The sequence below is a fragment of the Sarcophilus harrisii genome, chromosome 2, assembly GCF_902635505.1.
Source record: "Sarcophilus harrisii chromosome 2, mSarHar1.11, whole genome shotgun sequence".
Lineage (NCBI taxonomy): Eukaryota > Metazoa > Chordata > Mammalia > Dasyuromorphia > Dasyuridae > Sarcophilus > Sarcophilus harrisii.
The window spans coordinates 58,303,235-58,321,797 of NC_045427.1; the positions used below are offsets into that span (position 1 = coordinate 58,303,235).

Sequence of the window (18,563 nt, forward strand, 5' to 3'; positions counted from 1 at the left end):
TCCATTGGAACTGATTTGGTTCATCTCATTGCTGAGGATGGCCCGGTCCATCAGAATTGATCATCATATAGTATTGTTTTTGAAGTACATAATGATCTCCTGGTCCTGCTCATTTCACTTAGCATCAAACTGATATTTTTTTAATGGTTTTGAACCTCACTGAGCCCCTGTGATATTTTAGGATTGCTGCAATTATCACAATATTATTCACAAGCAGGAGCATCTGAGGACTTCACCATTTCTAGTGAATTCCTCTTCCGTTTGGACACTGCAAAGGAAAAGGGAATACTGGAGGAATATTTTTAAAAGACCAAGTGAAAGGATAGGATTAAATTTATAATGGCCACTGTGGAAAGATTATGGAATTAGTACTCTCCACATGGTCTAGTAAATAAGTCAGGTAGTATACAATATGGGTTTCTATATAGCACCTGCATTTGAAACCACTTTGATGATCCATCTCCACATAACAGAATGGAGCCTTCACTTAGCTGACAAACTGTTTGTACTAAAGCCCAGATCTGACCATATAATTACCCTATTCAATAAACTTTAAAAATGTCCTAATGTCCTTAGGGTTAAATACAAACATTACCCTTTACAATGTAGTCTCAGTTTACCTTTCCAGCCTTATTAATGTACAGAAAACCCCTCTTTACAAACTCTCCAGACAGGCAAAAGGGCCTTAAATATACACATTATCTCCTTTCTCTATCTGTGCTAAGGCCACCTCCCATGCCAGAGTTTTCCTTTGTAAAATCCCTAAATCCTTATTTTCCTTCAACATTAACCTCCTACCTGAAACTTTCCCTGATTTCCTAGCTGCTATTTTTTATGTGGACATATGTATATGTATATGCACATATCTCCCATTATATAATGTAATCTCTTTCAGGGCAACTGTCACATTTGTCTTTGCCTTCCTAGCATCTATGCATAGGGCATGGTACATATAAGTTCTTAATGCTTGTAGATTGGTTCAAAAATTATGTTTTCTAATGATTAGCTTGTTTTAATAAAGTTTTAAAATAAGAACAATGTTATATCACTTTTACTTGAAGATTTCTTTTTATCTTCTCATTGTCTATAACACATACAGTGGTCTTGAAGAAAAAAATGATTTTTTTCCCTTTATAATTATCCTTATTTGGGTTGTCAGTCCTAACCATTGAAAAATCAAATGAGAATAGTGAAATTATAAACCACAACATAGGCTTCTTATACTAATGGTGCTAATTTTTATACATTAGAATATTGTTTCTTTTCTTAATTTTCTGAGAAAAAAATAGTTGTCCCTAGGCTTAAAGAAACAGTGGAGATAGATTTTTCTAACAATATTAGGAACATGGTTTTCCTATTAAATTTTGAATTTCATGACAATACTAGACTTGATTGTTAGGAATTCAAACTATAAATTGGGAGACTGAGGGATTATTTTTGAAACCATGTTGGAAGAAAAAACAGGTGGAGTCTGGAAAGTCACTTACTTTCCCTGGGAGACTGGACTTTGTATATTTGTCCTGCTCTAAACCCTGTAATCCTCTATGCTCCTGCTACTGAGGAAAAATTTTGTTCCATAAGAACAAAAAACAAAACTTAGTTTCCAGCTGCCATTGACAATGTTAAGAAAATTAAATGTTTTAACATTACACTTATATAGTTTTGAATGAGAGTTCTTTTTTGGGGGGGAGGGGTTTAAAACAGTGCACAGATTTTCACTGCTCTATAAAAGTGTGATTAGCTCGATAGTTTAAATCATTACTGCTAAATCATGAATAATAGTCATTTAGTTAATTTTTCTAGGTACATTTTCTCTTTTTTATGCTACCCTTTATTTTTATTTACTTTATTTTTTTAGGGGAAAAAAAAGCAGAAAAGAAAAGCAGAACAGAACATTATCAAGTGCCCATCAGAACATCCAGAAGGATTCAAAATATATAACAACAAATTACCAGTTCAAGAAAGTACATATATTAGAAGAAATTATATTCATGAGTGTCCATCTTTTCTTTATTTCCTTGGAAATTATTCTTTAGTTCTCTGCTGTGAACCTTTTTCACTTTATTCTTTTTTTCCTCCTTTCCTCTCCCCCATCACCCTCAAGCAGGCTATAGTTAAGAAAGGATATATTTATGTATACATAGGTAGATATATACATACATATACATACACACACCCACACACACACCCCTTTTCTTTTCCTACTGACCCTTTGTTTTAATTCTGCTCCTTAACTTATCTTGCTATAACTTAACCTCCCCCCACCCATGGATCCCTCCCTTGTTTTCTTCCCTCACCCTTTGCTTCCCTATCTATCCAATACTCCCCTCTTATTTTTTCATAAATTTTGGAGGGTGCTATACCCTTCATAGATATATACTATTGCCTATTTAACCCATTTCCGATGTAAGTAGGTTTTCAGAACTACAAGCTCTCCTTTCATCTCTAATGCCTCTGTGTCTATTCTTCCTCCTCACCTCATTTGTATGACATGATTACTATTTTTATCTTAACTCTTCCCCAATCTCTCTTTTGAACTGCCCAGTAGTTGATGTCAATTATAAACATATGGTATACATTTCTCACGTAAAAAAAAAAAAAAAAAAAAAAAAAACATAAACAGTTTGTCCATGTTGAGTTCCTTGAAATTGATTTTTGATATTGGCTCTTATATGTTAAATTTTCTATTAAGTTCAGGTTTGTTTGATAGAAAGTCCTGGAAATCTACAAGTTTGTTGAATATCCATTTTTTCTCATGCAATATTATAGATAATTTTTCTAGATATATGGCTGCCATCCTTATTCTTTTGATTGTTGACAGATACGATTCCAGGACCTGTGGTTTTTTATTGTGGCTGCTGCTAAGTCCTGTGCAATTCTAATTGTAGCTCCAGGGTATGTGAATTTTTTTTTCTTGTTCCTTGTAAAATTTTCTTTGATCTGGGGTTTTTGAAATTTGGCTATAATATTCCTATGTGTTTTCCACAAAGGCTCTCTTTTGAGGTGTTGATTCGTCTTCACTTTTCCCATGTAAGTTTTTATAGTGGAGTTCTTTCTTCTTTGCCTATTCATTTTTTTTTTTTTTTTTTTAAATAAAAAGTATTAGTGTAATTCCCTTCTGATCTGGAATCCAAACCAAGAGCTCCACTGCCTCTGCACTCTTGGGTGCTGGTTCCTTCTCACCCATGATTGTGTCTACAGCATAGTGGGGCCTAGTGTTTTTAATCAGTCAAAGTTCCCTCGGTTTGCCCAGACTCTGACCCTGGTCTCCTTACATTGTCTGGGAGGTGAAAGTTTCTGGCTGTACACAGCTCTTGCCAGGACTCCCTACTTGGTGTTTCTGGGAAGCTAGCCTTCACTTCCTAGTGGTTAATCTCTGGTCTGGGGACTTTCTTCAGAACTTCACACCTATGTTGGCCCTGAGACACAAATTTGTTCTATTTATGGGGGAAATCTGGAGAGCTTGAAATTTAGCAATCTACTCTGCCATCTTCCCAGATGTGTATGTTTTCTCAAGTTAAACCTTGCTTGTATTTGTTTTTTTTATTTTTTTTATTTTTTATTTTTTTATTTAATAGCCTTTTATTTACAGGATATATGCATGGGTAACTTTACAGCATTAACAATTGCCAAACCTCTTGTTCCAATTTTTCACCTCTTACCCCCCACCCCCTCCCCCAGATGGCAGGATGACCAGTAGATGGTAAGTACATTAAAATATAAATTAGATACACAATAAGTATACCTGACCAAAACGTTATTTTGCTGTATAAAAAGAATCAGACTCTGAAATATTGTACAATTAGCTTGTGAAGGAAATCAAAAATGCAGGTGGGCATAAATATAGGGATTGGGAATTCAATGTAATGGTTTTTAGTCATCACCCAGAGTTCTTTCTCTGGGTATAGCTGATTCAGCTCATTACTGCTCCATTGGAAATGATTTGGTTGATCTTGTTGCTGAGGATGGCCTGGTCCATCAGAACTGGTCATCATATAGTATTGTTGTTGAAGTATATAATGATCTCCTGGTCCTGCTCATTTCACTCAGCATCAGTTCGTGTAAGTCTCTCCAGGCCTTTCTGAAATCATCCTGTTGGTCATTTCTTACAGAACAGTAATATTCCATAATATTCATATACCACAATTTATTCAGCCATTCTCCAACTGATGGGCATCCATTCAGTTTCCAGTTTCGAGCCACTACAAAAAGGGCTGCCACAAACATTCGTGCACATACAGGTCCCTTTCCCTTCTTTATAATCTCTTTGGGATATAATCCCAGTAGTAACACTGCTGGATCAAAGGGTATGCACAGTGTGATAACTTTTTGAGCATAGTTCCAAACTACTCTCCAGAATGGTTGGATTCGTTCACAACTCCACCAACAATGCATCAATGTCCCAGTTTTCCCGCATCCCCTCCAACAATCATCATTATTTTTTCCTGTCATTTTAGCCAATCTGACAGGTGTGTAGTGGTATCTTAGAGTTGTCTTAATTTGCATTTCTCTGATTAATAACGACTTGGAGCATCTTTTCATATGACTAGAAATAGTTTCAATTTCTTCATCTGAGAATTGTCTGTTCATATCCTTTGACCATTTTTCAATTGAAGAATGGCTTGATTTTTTATAAATTAGAGTTAATTCTTTATATATTTTGGAAATGAGGCCTTTATCAGAACCTTTGACTGTAAAAATATTTTCCCAGTTTATTGCTTCCCTTCTAATCTTGTCTGCATTAGTTTTGTTTGTACAAAAACTTTTCAGTTTGGTATAATCGAAATTTTCTATTTTGTGATCAGTAATGATCTCTAGTTCTGCTTTGGTCATAAAGATCTTCCCCTTCCACAGGTCTGAGAGGTAAACTATCCTGTGTTCCTCTAATTTATTAATAATTTAATTCTTTATGCCTAGGTCATGAACCCATTTTGACCTTATCTTGGTGTACGGTGTTAAGTGTGGATCAATGCCTAGTTTCTGCCATATTAATTTCCAATTTTCCCAGCAATTTTTATCAAACAGTAAGTTCTTATCCCAAAAGCTGGGGTCTTTGGGTTTGTCAAAGACTAGGTTGCTGTATTTGTTGACTGTTTTATCCCTTGAACCTAACCTATTCCACTGATCAACTAATCTATTCCTTAGCCAATACCAAATAGTTTTGGTAACTGCTGCTCTATAATATAATTTTAGATCTGGTACAGCTACTTGCTTGTATTTGTTAAGGATGATGACAATGAAAATGAGAATTATGATTTTAGTATGAATGAGATATAAGGGCAAAGGGTAAGAAAAACTAGGCACAATCAAAGAAGGGAACTGATGCTACTAATTTCCCACTAATAAAGCCCACTAGGAAGGGCTTGCACAATCACAGAATTCAGAACTGGAAGAGACTTTAGAGATTAGATTACCTAGTCTGTCCCCTTATTGCATAAATCATATAATAAGGTCCAGAGAAGGAAAGTGACTTCTTAAATCACTTAGGAAGAATAATTCAGTATTTGTGGCAGCTAAAGTTCTTGCCTCTGAGCAATTCTCCACAAAATTTTCTGATTTTTCATCAGTAAAAGCTCAATGAAAACATTTACTACTAGTATTTTAATTAGGAAATTGAAAATTGGAAAAAAAAGTGAAAATTGAAAAACAGGAAGGTTAATTACAAAAAAGGCATTAATCATACAAAATTTGAATTTTAGAACAATTGACTTGTCAGTCAACTCCCATTTTTAAAAAAATAGTTTATATAAAATGAGAATGTTCATTATATAGTCTGTTTTTAAAAATAGTATAATAGACCTGGATATTGAAAACCAGAAATTCTGTTTATACTTAATGATTCTCTTCCTCTTCCCTCCTCCCCTCCCCTCCCTCCCCCCCCCCATTTATGATATGGTGGTACAAGTGGAAAGTATACTTAGTCTCAGAGAATCAGGTCTTAGAAAAGCCAATTAGAAGTATTTTTTTTTTTTTTTTGTCAGTTCCTATCTTACTTCCCTAAAGGAGGATGGTGAGGTAGCTCAGCTGTCACACTGGGATCAAGGATTTAGAGATGAACAAGGCCAGTTAGCTTTTACTGTATTTTCAATATTGTGAAGCACTATAGATTTGAATTGATAAAATGTCTGTTTTATAGGCAAAGCTTAAGAAAATCAAAAATGGAAAAAGATGAGATAAAGAAGACACAAGGTAGGAAACAGTTTACATTTTTATTAAATGTGTTTGTATTTATTAACTCTTTATAGTTAATCCAATCAGCAAATAATTTTTAAGTACCTGCAATGGAAAGAATACTAGATGAGAGGACTTGATGCTTGCCACTTTTTGCCTGTGAAAAGTTATAACTTTTCTGTATCTGTATTTTCTTATCTGTAAAGTGAAAGAGTTACACCAGATAACTAACCCCTAAGCAGTCCTCTTTCCTATGTTCTTTTCTCCTTCTATTCTACTTGGCTCAAAGCTTATCAGTTCTTATGAATTTAGTTATCTGTATGCAGATGATTCTCAGATCTCTATATCTGGCCCTAGCTTTCTTTACTCCTGACCTGTGGTCTCACATCTACAACTACCTATCAGAACATCTCAATCTTGATGTCCAACAAACATCTTAAAATTCAGTTTGTCAATTATGAACTCATCTTTCCCCCATCCTCTCTTTTTAGCTTACCTCTGACTGTGGAGGGTCACATAATTTTTCTATTACCATCTCTCAGTTACCACCCTCATAACATCTGAACTCAAATACCCAATGTTGTCAAATCTTGGTAGATCTTTACCATATCCTTTGTATGTGTCCCTTCCAGGTCACCCTACTTCAGAGCCTCATTAGCTCTTGCCTAGACTATTATAATAGCCAAATTGGTCTTCTTGCCTCAAGTTTCATCCCACTTCAGGCTATTTTCCATTAAATTACCAAATTGATTTTCCTAAAGTGTAGGATTGATCGTAACAACACAGCTGACCCACCTCCTCACCATATACATACACACACACACACACACACACACACACACACACATATACACAAAACACATTCTCTGTCTCTCTCTCTCTCTCTCTCTCTCTCTTTCTCTCTCTCTCGATAAATTTCAGTGACCTCCTGTTATTTCCAGGATCAAATAGAAAATAGTCTGTTTGTCACCTGAAGCTCTTTACAACCTGGCCCTTCTAGCTTTTCAGTTTTCTTATACTTTACTCCCTTCCATGAACTCTGTGCTCTAGTCACTACAATGGCCTTTTTGCTCTTCCTATAGCAGTACACTTTAGCACGAATTTATTTATTCTTATTTCATGCCTTTGTGTTGCTTGTCCCCTGTGTTCTCCTCGTTTTATTTTCTCTGGCTTCCTTCAGGTCCCATCCCACCTTCTGCAGGAAATCTGTCCTGGTCCCTTCAGCTGCTCACCTTCTCCATCTACTCTGTATAGACTTTATATTTCTCTAGTTTTTTCATGTTGTCTTCTCCATTAAAATGTGAGCTTCTTTAGGATAAGGTTGATGTTTGTGCCTTTCTTTTGGATCCTCAGCACTTAGGGAAATACCTGACACTGATTACTTCCACTTAAAATAAAGCATTAGATTTGGAGTCAAAGTATCTTGGCTTCAATTCCAACTGCTAATTGGTTCCTATGTGCTTTTGGGCAAGTAATTTAATATTATACATTATAGTGGCTAATAACACCACTTTAAGATGTTTGAAACATTTGTCATTTGTTTTTTCATGTGAACTTCACAAATAACTGTAAGATGAGTATTTACAGACACAATTATCCTCACTTTAACAGGTGAATGGATGGAAAGGCTCTGACATAAGTGTTTTTCCCAATAGTCACAGAGGATGTGTCTGAGGCAGAATTCAAATCCAAATTCAAAGTCTCCTTGACTGCAAATCTGTCACAATCCAATACAGGGCAGTGCTGTTCTACTTAGTAGGCTTAGAGATGGAAGGGGCTTCAGAGATTATATAATTCTATTCTACCTGCCCAAGGTCTTCTCCTACAGAACCTCAGTTTAAACTCCTGGAATCACAACAGCCAATTCTGTGTCTTTTGAAAAAGAGGGCAAAAATAAAGAAAAAGAAAAGAAAGAAAAAGAGGGCATAGGAACAGATTATCTTTAAAATCCATCCAACTCTTTTTCTTTCCATTTTCTTTTATTAAAGCTTTTTATTTATAAAACATATGCATGGATAATTTTCAATGTTGATCCCTGCAAAACCTTGTGTTCCAAATTTTCCCCTCCTTTTCCCCACATCCTCCCCTAAATGGCAGGTAATCTAATACATGTTAAATGTGTTAAAATATATATTAAGGCCAATATATGTATACATATTTATACAGTTATCTTGCTGCACAAGAAAAATCGGATCAGGAAGGAAAAAAAAAACTGAGAAAGAAAACAAAATGCAAGCGAACAACAACAAAAAGTGAAAATGCTATGTTGTGGCCCACACTCAGTTCCCACAGTCCTCTCTGTGGGTATGGATGGCTGTCTTCATCACAAGATCATTGGAACTGGCCTCAATCATCTCATTGTTGGAAAGAACCAGAATTGATCATAGTATAATCTTCTTGTTGTTGTGTTCAATGATCTCCTGCTTCTGCTCACTTCACTAAGCATCACTTCATATAAGTCTCCCCAGACCTCCCTAAAATCATCATGCTGGTTGTTTCTTATAGAACAATAGTATTCCATAGCATTCATATACCATAACTGATTCAGCCATTCTCCAATTGATGGGCATCCACTCAGTTTCCAGTTTCTAGACACTACGAAAAGGGCTGCCACAAATATTTTTGCACATGTGGGTCCTTTTCTCTCCTTTAAGATCTTTTTGGGATATAAGCCCAGTAAAAACACTACTGGATCAAAGAATATACACAGTTTGATAGCTCTTTGGGCATAATTCCAAATTGCTCTCCAGAATGAGTTGGATCAATTCACATTTCCACCAACAATGTATTAGTGTCCCAGTTTTCCCACATGCCCTCCCAACATTCATCATTATTTTTTCCTGTAATTTTAACCATTCTGAGAGGTGTGAGGTGGTACTTCAGCGTTGTCTTAATTTGCATTTCTCTAATCCACAGTGATTTAGAGCCTTGATTTCGTCATCTAAAAATTGTCTGTTCATATCCTTTGACCACTTATCAACTGGGGAATGACTTGTATTCTTATAAATTAGAAACAGTTCTTTATGTATTTTAGAGATGAGATCTTTATCAGAAACACTGGTTGTGAAACTGCTGATTTATAATACGGAAATTTACCTTTTTGTGACTTATAAAATTTTCTTCAAGAATCCAATAAATGTTCAATTTTCACAGTGATTTTAGGAATACTTGTTAAATATCACCATTCTTTGCTTTGAAACTAGCTCTGAAGAACAGGTGGAGATTTCTGTAAAAACTGATAATAAGTACCTTAAAATTATATGACCTATATTCCAATAAAAGGTTCTAATCTATGGTGTAAGTTATTAACACCATTTCCTAAATTTATGCCTGATTTAGTTACTGAAGTGGAAGCAGTGCTGATCTACCTTATAAACATTTTGTTAGTCTTCTGGGATTAGGAGGATTCACAATAGCCAATTGATTCAAAAGTTTACAGTAAGCATTGTGGTGGTTATTAAAATGCAGAGAAGATGTTATTGAAGTATGAACAGTTACCAATGTTGGTAGTTTAAATTTTCAATAAATTTGTTTATTACTGTTATTATGAAAGTACAAGCTTAGTTGATGACTTTTTTCTTAATTTATATGTTACTACTATTTGAAACCATTCCTATAGTCCTCCCAAATTATAAAAGTGATTATTGCATCTCTTATGAAGGAATGACTTGCCGAATTATTTGCAGCCTTTAAGAAGGAGGCCAAATTGCTAGTCTCTGCTTTTCTTGCTTGATGGGTCCACATTAGAAAGGTAATATGCTAGCTGGTAGACTAATTAAGGCAACTAGGAAGATTACTTTCTTCAAAAATATCTTTTCAAAATATTCTATTAATAAGAGATATTGTAGAGATTTTGAGATCTCCTTCCAAAAGCAAATATGCTTTAGAAAATTAAGTAATATATACTTTACCTGGACAGTTTATGATATTATTTTTTTTTACTGATGGAAGAAAGTCCTAATTAGGGCTAAGGGAAAATGGATTAATAATTCTGGACTTGGCACACTTTTCATGAAAGGCAAATTGAATAGAATGCAGAGTGGTACTTCTATAGAGTAAGAAGGTTGAATGGAACAAAGCAACAGAAATTGAGTGAATGATTAAAGAAGGGAGATTGAAAAAAACAAACTTACCCTCCTTTGTAGTCTTACTTAGGGTCTTATTAATAGAAGTCATCTTTGGCATTTTAAGTTATTGATGCATAGAAAATGGGGAAATAATTTTTTTCAGTGCTATTTTTTTTATTATAGCTTTTTATTGACAGAACATATGCATGGGTAATTTTTGCAACATTGTCCCTTGCACTCATTTCTGTTCCAAATTTTCCCTTCCCTCTCTCCACTCCCTCCCCTAGATGGTAGGCAGTCTCATACATGTTAAACATGTTAAAGCATATCTTAGATACAATATATGTGTGCAGATCCATACAGTTCTCTTATTGCATGAGAAAAATTGGATTCAAAAGGTAAAAATAACCTGGGAAGAAAAACAAAAATGCAAGTAGTCCACATTCAGGGAAAATAATTTTTATTGATAGTTTTATTGCAAGTGTTTCTGATAAAGGCCTAATTTCTTAAATCTATAGGTAAGTGAATCAGATTTATAACAATATAAGTCATTTCCCAGTTGATGACTGGTCAAATGATATGAACAGATAGTTTTCAGAGAAAGAAATCACAACTAACTTTAGTTATATGAAAAAAATTCTATAAATCACTATTAATTAGAGTAATGCAGATCAAAATTACTCTGAGATGCCACCTCACATGTATCAGATTGACTAATATGACAGAAAAGGAAAATGATAAATGTTAGAGAGAATGTGGGAAAATTGGGACATTAATGCCATGTTGATGAAGTTGTGAACTAAATCCAACTCTTCTGGAGGGCAATTTGGAAATATGCTAAAGGGGCAAACAAACTGCATACCCTTTGATCCAGAGATACCACTATTCGCTCTCTATTTCAGAGGTATTATAAAAAAAAAAGGGGGAAAGGGCCAATATATACAAAAATATTTGTAATAGCTTTTTTGTGGTGGCAGAGAATTGGAAATAGAGTGGATGCCCATCATTTAGATAGAAATAGAGAAGAATGGCTGTAATAAGTTATGATATATAAATATAATGGAAAATTACTGTACTGTAAGAAGTGATGAGCAGGCAGATTTCAGAATAACTTTGAAAGAGTTGCATAAACTGATGCAAAGTGAAATGAGCAGAACTTGGTGAGCATTTTACAAATAGGGGCAACTAGATAGCACAGTGGATAGAGCACTGGTCCTAGAATCAGGAGGACCTGAGTTCAAAACCAGCCTTAATACTTAACACTTACTAGCTATGTAACCCTAGACAAATCACTTAACCCCACTTGTCCTTTAAAAATAGAGTATTAGCCACACCTCTCAGATTGGCTAAGATAACAGGAAAAAAAAAATGACGAATGTTGGAGGGGATGTGGGGAAACTGGGACACTGATGCATTGTTGATGGAGTTATGAATGGATCCAACCACTCTGGAGAACAGTTTGGAACTACACTCAAAAAGTTATCAAACTGCACATACCCTTTGATCATTAGTGTTACTACTGGGCTTATATCCCAAAGAGATTAAAGAAGGGAAAGGGACCTGTATGTGCAAAAATATGTAGTGGCAAGAAACTGGAAATTGAATGATTGCCCATCAGTTGGAGAATGGCTGAGTCAATTGTAGTATATGAATATTATAGAATATTATTGTTCTATAAGAAATGACCAGCAGGATGAATGCAGAGAGGCTGATGCTGAGTGAAATGAGCAGAACCAAGAGATCATTATACATTTCAACAACAATACTATATGAGGATCAATTCTGATGGAAGTGGTTCTCTTCAACAATGAGAGATCAAAATCAGTTCCAATTGATCAGTAATTAACAGAACAAGTTATACCCAGCAACAGAATACTGGGAAATGAGTATGGACCACAACATAGCATTTATACTCTTTCTATTATTGTTTGCTTGCATTTTTGTTTTTCTTCCCAGGTTATTTTTACCTACTTTCTAAATCCGATTTTTCTTGTGTAGCAAGACAGCTATATAAATATGTATACATATATTGTATTTAACATATACTTTAACATATTTAGCATGTATGAGATTACCTACCATCTAGGGAAGGGAGTGGAGGGAAAGAGGAGAAAAGTTGAAACAGAAGTTTTTGCAAGGATCAATGTTGAAAACTACCTATGCATAGGTTTTGTCAATAAAAAGCTATAATAAAAAAATAAAAAAATCTTTTACATATAATTTTGACATATTTAACAAAATAAATACAAATACATTTAAAAATAAAAATAGATTGAAAAATCTAAAAAAAAATAAGAGTATTAGCAACATTGTGCAATTATCAATTGGGATTAATTTAGCTCTTTTCAACAATACATGATTCAAGATAATTGCAAAAAACTTATGATGGAAAATACACAGACTGAAGCATATTATTTTCACTTAAAATTTTTTGTGTTTTTCCTCTTGCAAACTTTTTCTTCTTTTACTAATGTGACTAATATGAGAATATGTTTTACATGATTGCACATATATAATCTGTATCAAATTATTTACTATTTTAGGAATAGAGAAGTGAGAAAATTTGGAATTCAAAATTTTATAAAAAGTAAATGATATATATCCTGTAAATAAAAGGCTATTAAATAAAAAAAATAATAATAATAATAAAAATAGTTTAAAAAAAAAAAAGTAAATGATAGGGGGCAGCTAGGTGGTGTAATAATAGATAGAGCACCAGTCCTGAAGTCAGGAGGATCTGAGTTCAAATCTGGCCTTAAATGCTTAATACTTCCTAGCTGTGTGACCCTAGGCAAGTCACTTAACCCCAATTGCTCAGCAAAAAAAAAAAGAAAAAGAAAAAAAAAAGTAAATGAAAAAAATTGTCTTTACATGTAATTGGAAAAAAATAAAATCAGTTTTTAAAAAATATATTGTTGCATAATGGTATGGCTGTACACAAAACAGTAATTTGAAAAAATAAAATAAGTTTTAAAAAATTATCAATGCATAGTATGCCTGTACACAAAACGGTATTGTTATGTCGCTGTTCCCCCATTCAGAAAAAAGGAAAGCAGGTTAAATGTGTCATGTTGAAGTTTTCATTCTAGAGAAGGGTTTCTGAGTCTTTATTGTGTCATGGACCCTTTTGGCAATCTCTTAAAGGCTAGACTCTTTTATAGAACATTTTTAAATTCAAATAATAAAATACATAGAGGTACAATGGAAATAGATATATTGAAACAGAGTTACCAAATACTTTCAAAAAAGAACAAATTCGTAGACATCAGATTAGGAACCTTATTCTAAAGAATAAAAACCTAGTGATATTGTTTGTGCTCTCAGATTTGATTCTTAGGAGTAGATTTAATTATTACATGTGTAAATTTGTTTCATTTATACTAAATTATTAGAGTGATTTTTTTAAAAAGTGGAGAACTAAGCATCCATGATATCTTAGTTTCTTTAAATGTGCAGTCTTATATTTTAAATGTTTTATTAATATTTTTTGTTTTTTACATTATAATCATTTCCTAATATACTTTTCCTCCAATTAAACCTTTAGAAAAAAGAAAAACAATCAAATAAAACCTTTCAACAAATAACCTTGTCTGACAGGGTATATAACATTCTACCCCTATAGTTTCTTATCTCTTTACTGGAAGAAAAGAAGTATTTCATCATCTGTTCTCTGGAACCCAGGTTGATCATTCCAAAGAATCTGAGTTTAGTTCTTTAAAGTTTTCTAGACATTGAGTATGTTCACATCCTGATTCCAATTTTTTTCACTGTATGTCACTACTACAGGAGCCTGTCAAAGGATACAAACAGACAATTTTCAAAGAAATTAAAACCATTTTTAGTCATATGAAAAATGCTATGAATCACCATTGCTTAGAGAAATGCAAATTAAGACAACTCTGAGGTATCATTTCACACTTCTCAGAATGCCTAAGAAGACAGAAAAAGATAATGATAATTGTTGGAGGGGATGTGGGAAAACTGGGACACTACTACATTGTTGGTGGAGTTGTGAACTGATCCAACTCATTCTGGAGAACAATTTGTAACTATGCCCAAAGGGCTATCAAACTGTGCATCCCCTTTGATCCAGCAGTGTCTCTACGGGGTCTGTATCCCAAGGAAATCATTGAAGAAGGAAATGAACCCACATGTGCAAAAATATTTGTAGCAGCATTTTTTATAGTGGCAAGGAATTAGAATGAGTGACATCCATCAATTGGGGAATGGCTGAATAAGTTATCGTATATGAACATAATGGAATATTGTTCTGTAAGAAATGATGAGCAGGCTGATTTCAAAAAACCTGAAGAGACTTACATGAATTGGTGCTAAGTGAAGTGAGCAGAACCAGGAGATCATTGTACACAACCATAGTAAGGTTGTATGATGATCAACTGTGATAGGCTCTTTTCAACAATGAGGTGATTCAAGGCAATTCCAATAGATGTGGGAGGGAAAATGCCATCCACATCAAGAGAGAGGACTATAGTGACTGAATGTGGATCAAGCCACAGTATTTTTACCTTTTTTGTTGTTGTTTGGTTGGTTGGGTTTTTTTTCCTTTCTTGTATTTTTTCCCCCTTTTGATTTGATTTTTCTTGTGCAGCATGACGAATGTAGAAATATGTTTAGAAGAATTATATGTTTTATTGCTTGATGTCTTAGGGAAAGAGGAAAGGAAGAGAGGGAGAAAAATTTGAAACACAAGGTTTTGCAAAGGTGAATGTTGAAAACTAACTTTGCATGTATTTGGAAAAGTAAAATATCAAAAAATTTAAAAATATTACTGGACTGTATATTTCTGAGAAACCTTAAATATTATGCAGCATTGGTGATTTGTTGTTCATAAAAGTCAAGCATTCATATCCTGGTAAAAGGAGCAGCTTAATTTACCTTAGAAGGGGGCAGCTAATTGGTATAGTGGATAGAGCACCAGCCCTTATATTAGAAGGAGCCAAGTTCAAATCTAGCCTTAGACACTTAACACTTCCTGGCAGTGTGACCCTAGGCAATGTGACCCCAACTGCCTCAGCAAAAAAATTACATTACATTATATTAGAAGATATTGTAGAATATAATATTGAGTTTTACTTTATTATATTTAACTATTCAATTAAATTTCCATCACGCCAGAAAAAAAATTTAAGTTGAATTCATTTTCTTAATTTTCATGTTTTTAAGTGGTTTTCTTATGGGTGTTTAATAAAAAAAAATTTTTTGTTCAGTCATTTCAGTCTTATCTGACTCTTTGTGACCCCATTTTATATTTTCTTCGCAAGGATACTGAAGAGGTTTGCCATTTCCTTCTCCAGCTCATTTCATAGATGAGAAAACAGAGGCAAAAAGGATTAAGTGATTTGCCTAGTATCACACAGCTAATAAATGTCTGAGGCAGGATGTAAACTCAGGAAGATGAGTCTTTCTGACTTCAGGCTTGATGCTCTATCCTCTGCACTATCCCGCTGCCTCTAAAGGGAAAGGAGCAATATAATAAAGAATTGTATAAGCAATAATAATAAATTAAGTACTTATAATTAAGAACAATGTATTGTGGAATGCATAAGATCTTTTGAGCATCCAGTTAAGTATCTATTTTTAGGTGGGTTCATAAGAATTTCTGTGTTCTTTAAAAGAGGAATATGGTTTTATGTTTTATATTGTTGTCTTCAAAGGATTGTTATATAAGAAAAAAATAACTCATTGAAACTAAAACATATGTTTTCTTTTAGAAACGAAGACGGATCTGAATTTATTATTACAATGTCTTAAATATCAAATGGACAACCCATCTTCACAAAAGGAAGCTTTGGTTACTATTTATTCAGTCTGTCAGCAAAACAGTAAGAAAATATGTTAACATTTCATTAGGAATTTTTGTTTAATATTGTTGTATTTGAGTACAAAAATGTGTAATTTTTATATTCAAATAATATGTTGTCATTATTATCATTATAGATTTATTTTATCCTAAGGGAAACATTAGAGAAATGTAATTACTCTTTCATTTTGTTTACAATCCTCTAGGTGATGCAAGTATTTATTTTCGGGAAATTGGTGGTTTGATGTTTGTAAAAAACCTTGCAAAATCAAGTATTCACAACCTGGTAAAAGAAGCGGCCTTATTTACATTAGGAGCAATTGCAGAGTGTAATGGTAAAATGTTACCTAATTATTTTATCATTATTTAACCATTGTAATATATTTCTACAATGTCAGCAAATATTTAAAAATTACTTTTTTCTTAGTTTTCACACTATGTGGTTTTCTATGGATAATAGCTTAGTAAAAAAAAAAAAAAAAAATTCAAAGACTTAAAACTGCCCAGTATAAGAATTTACATACCATAACGATAAACTACTTTTCGACAAGCAATTTTTGCTAAACTAACAGTTTATCATTCCAGCTTTATTTTCCCTTACTCATTCCTTTAAACTTATTTTTATTCTAAAATTAGTTTCTATCTACAGAAATTCAAATGCACATTTTAAAAGATATATAAAACTTCAACTTTAACTGTTTACAAATTTTTTATAGTTTGTATATTAACTTGTACAAGGTGGTAACAAAAATGTTTTATTTCCATTTCTTCTTCTTAAATCTTTTTCCTCTGTTTTCCTAAGGATGTTGTCTCTTAGTAGTATTTATATCATTATAATCAGAATATATTTTGAATCTACTTTCTTAACTGCATCATTTTACATTTTGTTTCATTTTTCATGTTTGACAGTTCTCGCATTGCAGTAATATACCATTATATCCAACCAGCTTTAAATTCCTTTAGTGGCTGGTTCTAGGAGTTGTATTGAATTCATCCACTAATCAAACATGTACTAAGCATCTTCTATTTTCCATTCACTATGTTTAGCAGCTAAGAAGAAACTAGATAGATAAATAAAGTATGTTCTCTTTCCTTTTGGAATTTATAAGGGATGTAGTTGGGTATATCTTAATCCCAAAATTATTTTTAAAAGCATATTGAATGTGTTTAGTGGACCTCTGATTTTGCCAAGGTAGAGAGCACCATTTAACAGATCAGCACCTCTTTGCAATTTATAGTCTTAATCCCTTGGGGCATGACGAGGTTAGATATCTGACCCAGGATCACACAGACACAAGTATCAAAGGTAGGCCTTGAACCCAGGACCTTTCTGATGTCAGTAACCCCTCTCTTTCCATTCCACCAAGCTGCCTCTCATACTGTATATTACAATGAGAAAGGAAGGTCCCAAAGGATAATCACTTTTAAAAAGTGGTAGGGAAATAGTCATCAAACTATTGGTACAGCTATACCATAGTTTATATTCTTATTTCCTAATGTGAGGTTAAGTGGTTCTCCCTTGATAATTTGTTATGTGCCTTATGTTTCCTAAACACATTAAGATTTTTTTTCTGATTTTATTCTGAGTTTTCATTTGTCCAAGTTTTCAATAAGATGGATTTTTTGGGGGGGATAATAGAGCCATGAGTATGATTCACATATAATTGCCCAGGATAGGGATTACTCAAGTCTACCAATTAAATCATTACTAATCAATTAGAAATCGTTGTATAGTTAATCTATATATTCACAAAAGTAATTATATAGTTGGGGTTCTTTTGTTAAATTATGTTCATTTTATAAATGGTTACTTATGCGAAGTAATTTAAATTTTGTATTTTTTATTTCAGTTTATTGTCAGCAAACTTTGTGCACTTCAGAATTTTTTGAAGACATTATTTGGTTTCTGTCTAAGCATGAATCTAATATAAATTTGAAAAGAATGTCTGTTTATGTGATATTGGTCCTGGTTTCAAATAATAGTAGGTATCTTTTTTTTGCTATTGTAGAATTTAAAATTAAAATTTAATATATTTTTCTCAAACCTTTAATTTTGACTCTTCACAGTTTTTTTTCCTCTATAGTTTTGGGAAATTATCAGAGAGAAATTATGAACACATATTTTTAATATTAAGGAAAGTTAAATAATATGGGTTCTTTGTATATACACCACATACACACACACACACACACACATACAGCAGTCAAACAACAAGTTGTTTTGTCCATCTAATACAAAGTAACTATTTTAGTACTAAATGATTGGCATTGATTTTACCTCTCAATTGATAAGTTGTTTAGGCATTTTTGGAAACATAATTTTAGGAGTATGTATTTTCTTAAGGTGCTTTATCAAGAATTGAATTTGAGGATTGCTGTATTTGATTTATGAAATTTAAGCTTAATCCCTCTTACTTTTCTTCCTTAAAATAGAACTCACCTAAAGAGGGGTAAATGGGTGATGTAATGGATAAACTAGGGAAATCAGTGTTCAAATTTTAGCT

The 18,563-nt window shown here is 33.3% G+C and overlaps 1 protein-coding gene across 5 annotated transcripts in view; it reads left to right on the forward strand.

Annotated features, from left to right (window-relative positions):
• Positions 1-4,999: 4,999 nt before the first annotated feature.
• Positions 5,000-18,563, forward strand: part of TERB1 (telomere repeat binding bouquet formation protein 1) — a 46,451-nt gene continuing 32,887 nt past the window's right edge. For all 5 annotated transcript variants that reach the window (XM_012540291.3, XM_031950326.1, XM_031950325.1 and 2 more), the window contains exons 1-5: positions 5,000-5,024; positions 6,137-6,189; positions 15,971-16,081; positions 16,266-16,394; positions 17,910-18,041. In XM_012540291.3, coding sequence (XP_012395745.1) covers positions 6,159-6,189; positions 15,971-16,081; positions 16,266-16,394; positions 17,910-18,041 — 403 coding nt within the window. In that variant the 5' untranslated portion in view covers positions 5,000-5,024; positions 6,137-6,158. The remainder of the gene's footprint in view (positions 5,025-6,136; positions 6,190-15,970; positions 16,082-16,265; positions 16,395-17,909; positions 18,042-18,563) is intronic.